Source organism: Cucurbita pepo, chromosome 3 (genome assembly GCF_057944985.1).
Source record: "Cucurbita pepo subsp. pepo isolate OVF chromosome 3, ASM5794498v1, whole genome shotgun sequence".
NCBI classification, from domain to species: Eukaryota; Viridiplantae; Streptophyta; class Magnoliopsida; order Cucurbitales; family Cucurbitaceae; genus Cucurbita; species Cucurbita pepo.
In genome coordinates this window covers 13,318,767-13,322,511 of record NC_141800.1, presented here as the reverse complement: position 1 = coordinate 13,322,511, position 3,745 = coordinate 13,318,767, and the positions used below count along the sequence as shown (strand labels likewise).

General features: G+C 41.9%; 1 protein-coding gene across 1 annotated transcript; it reads left to right on the top strand.

The window, feature by feature from the left end:
* Positions 1–636: 636 nt before the first annotated feature.
* Positions 637–3,164, top strand: LOC111790345 (exocyst complex component EXO70A1-like). Its single transcript, XM_023671221.2, has one exon. The coding sequence runs from the start codon at positions 886–888 to the stop codon at positions 2,722–2,724; it is 1,839 nt and encodes a 612-aa protein (XP_023526989.2). The 5' UTR covers positions 637–885; the 3' UTR covers positions 2,725–3,164.
* Positions 3,165–3,745: the final 581 nt, after the last annotated feature.

Here is a 3,745-nt window from a genome sequence, read left to right as displayed (position 1 = left end):
ACTAATGTTAGGAATGCGTTATGAGGTTCGTGTGGAGGATTGTTGGGAGTGGGGCCCACATCGACTAATTTAGGGAATGATCGTGAATTTATAAATAAAGGAATATATCTCGGTATGAGGACTTTTGGGGAAGCTTAAAGTAAAATTGAGAGCTTATGCTCAAAATGGACAATATCGTACTATTGTTGAGTTAAGTTGAGTTGAGTTATGAGCTCTATGCGGGTTAACCCAATTGTAGTTGAGTTGAGTTATGAGCTCTATGCGGGTTAACCCATTTGTGGTTGGGTTGAGTTATGAACTCTATGCGGGTTATTTCTGTCACTGGTTGAAATATCCTATCCTATTTATATATTTTTATTTATATATAATTTTAGTAATTTTTTTTAGCCAATTACAAAAACCCAAATATTAACCATAAGAATAATTTATTGTAATCCATTTATTTGTTGAAATAATAATTAAAAAATATATAAAAAGCATAAGAAAATTGAAATATATAATACATTTGTCTCAAGCACCATTGATTTGCAAATCTATTATTGTTAATAAATTAAGAAAAATATATGTTGGATCCAATAATTGTTCATAATTAAAGTGGAAAAAAAGATGGGTTGTTTTAAAAAATTACACAAAAAAAGAAAGAAAGAAAAAGAATAATTTAGAGGGCAGTAAGAAAGTCAAAATAAAGTCCACAAGCGCTACCTCCTCCTCCTCCTCCTCCTCCTCTTCTTCTTCTTCCCCAATCATCACTCGCTTCACGACAAAAGCTTCCGCCATAGCTGTCCTTTCATTGCCCGCTGAAACAGAAGGACCTCTCACTCCATCCGCTCAACACTCGCTACCCATATCCTTCTTTCGAATCAATTTTTGTGTTCTTGTTTGTTGATGGAGCCGTCTCATCAACTTTCACAAGCGCCCGAGGAGATTATTCTACGCTGGGACTCAGCTGCGCCGGAGGAACTGAAGGATAAGATGATTTTTGACTCAGATAGGGAAGAGATCGACCGATACTTGCAGGCCGTCGATGAAATCCAGAGGTCTATGTCGTCGGCTTCCATTTCCGACGATCAGAACAAAGTCGATTCCACTATGCAGATCGCTATGGCCAGGCTTGAGGACGAGTTCCGTTACATTCTGTCTAGTCATACCACTCCAATCGAGGTTGAGTCGCTTACTGATCCGAGTTCCTCTTCTCGCTCTATGTCCACTACTGAGAGTTGTGTATTCGAGGATGAAAACGACGAGGAACCGGATTCGCAGGAAGTTCAGCTTGATTTAAGTAGCAGTAGCAGTCCAAGGTTTGGGTCAAGTGGCCGATCGAGCTATCGGGCGATGAGTAGTATTCGTGAAATTGATCTGATACCTTCGGATGCGATTATCGATCTACGAAGTATTGCTGAGCGGATGATTACGGCGGGGTACCTGCGCGAGTGCATCCAAGTCTATGGCAGTGTGCGAAAGTCCACCTTCGACTCCAGCTTCCGACGTCTCGGAATTGAGAAACTGAGCATTGGAGATATCCAGAGGCTGGACTGGAATGAGCTGGAGATGAAGATCAGAAGGTGGATTAAAGCAGCAAAGGTTTCTATTAGGACCTTGTTTGCCAGTGAGAAGAAGCTCTGCGAGCAAATCTTTTATGGCATAGGGACAGCCATAGACGATGCTTGTTTCATGGAGACTGTAAAGGGCCCCGTGGTTCAGTTGTTCAATTTCGCCGAAGCGATCAGTATAAGCCGCAGATCGCCGGAGAAGCTGTTCAAGATTCTAGACCTCCACGATGCCTTAACGGATTTGATACCTGACATCGATGTGATATTCGATTCAAAATCAGCGGAATATATTCGGATTCAGACGGCGGAGATATTGTCGCGGTTGGCGGAGGCCGTCAGAGGGACTTTGTCGGAGTTTGAAAACGCGGTGATGCGAGATCCGTCTCTGCAGCCGGTTCCCGGTGGGACGCTTCATCCGTTGACAAGGTATGTAATGAACTATGTGAGTCTGATTTCGGATTACAAAGTGACGTTAGACGAGCTCATCGTGTCCAAACCATCGACGGGCTCGAGGTACTCGGCCGACCCCACAACCCCAGATATGGACTTCGCTGAGCTAGAGGGTAAAACGCCATTAGCGCTCCATCTTATATGGAGCATCGTGGTTCTGCAGTTCAATTTGGAGGGAAAGTCCAGGCACTACAGAGACCCTTCTCTAGCTCACCTATTCATTATGAACAACGTTCATTACATTGTTCAGAAGATAAAATTATCCCCAGAATTGCGAGAAATGATCGGAGACGTTTATCTGAAAAGGCTGACCGGGAAGTTCCGACGGGCGGCGACAAACTACGAGAGAACAACGTGGGTGAATGTGCTGTATTGCCTCCGAAACGAAGGGTTGAATGTGGGCGGGAGCTTGTCTTCCGGCCCCGCAAAGAGCCTTATTAGAGAAAGATTCAAGACTTTCAATGCCATGTTTGAGGAGGTTCACAGGACACAATCAGCATGGTTGATACCAGACTCTCAGCTGAGGGAGGAGCTTCGCATATCCATAACTGAAAAGTTGATCCCAGCTTACAGGTCGTTTCTTGGCCTCCATGGCCACCACATAGAGAGTGGAAAGCACCCGGAAAATTACATCAAGTACTCGGTCGAGGAACTGGAAAATGCCATCTTGGATTTCTTTGAGGGTTGCTCAGTAACCCATAACTTGAGAAGGAGATCCCACTGATAGATAGAAAATAGCATGCTACTCCATTTTCAAGTTACTCAAATTCTTTCAATTTTTGGTGGAGTTTTTGGGATGATATGGTGGTTGCCTTCTTTCTCGTCATCCACTATGAAGCTTCGTCGTTCATCATTCTAGTATTGGGAGTGACCCTGTTCTGCAACTGATCTGCTTTATTTTTCCAATGGAGCCACATCCTCGGCCTGAATTCTCCTGCCTTGTAAGCATGTTACTTGTTTTCTTACCACATTTTTTTCTAAATTTTTTGTTCATATTGGAATTGTTCTTTGTTTGCTTTTCATTTCTTATTTTGCACATCTAAATTATTTGGCTGTCTCCTTCTAAGCATTCAAGTCGTCTGCACCATGTTGTTTTTTTGTTCTGCACCATGCTGTATTTTTGTTCTAATGTGGAGACACAGTCACTGATAATCTTTCAGTCTACCATTTTCCCTCTTTCCAAAACAATTTTAGATGTCTATCACATAGTTTCTATTCAATTGATGAAACTTTGGAAGCCTTTAGAAATAGCAAATGAAGATCATAAAGTAATATCCCTGCTTTGAACCCAAAACATAGCAACTGATCTTAGCGTTGTTGACTGTTTTAGTTAAGTTCCAGATTTCGAATCTGTTAGCAAATAGTTCCACATTAGACACTAGTTGGCTGGAACTTCAGACACTATTCAAAATCCTTTGATGTGGTTGCAGACTGTACTACAATGCTTGTATACTGTTAAGCCATTTCTCATTTAGCCAGCCATAGCTTTTCAGTGAATTGTTTCTGTTTCTTTCATTATTCTGGAGGACTGTTACTTGCCATTCATCGTGGGTAAAAAGAGTATTGTAGGGTCTTTAAGTGGTTTACTTCAACTCAATTGGTGCCCAAAAACCTGGGGACATTAAATCGACTTTCCGATCAGATTACCAAATAGCCTTAAAACTGAGGGCAATCTGCTTTTCAGTTGACTGACTGAACCGACTTTGGTATTACTTCATTATGTTAATTTGCAGATTATTAGTTCT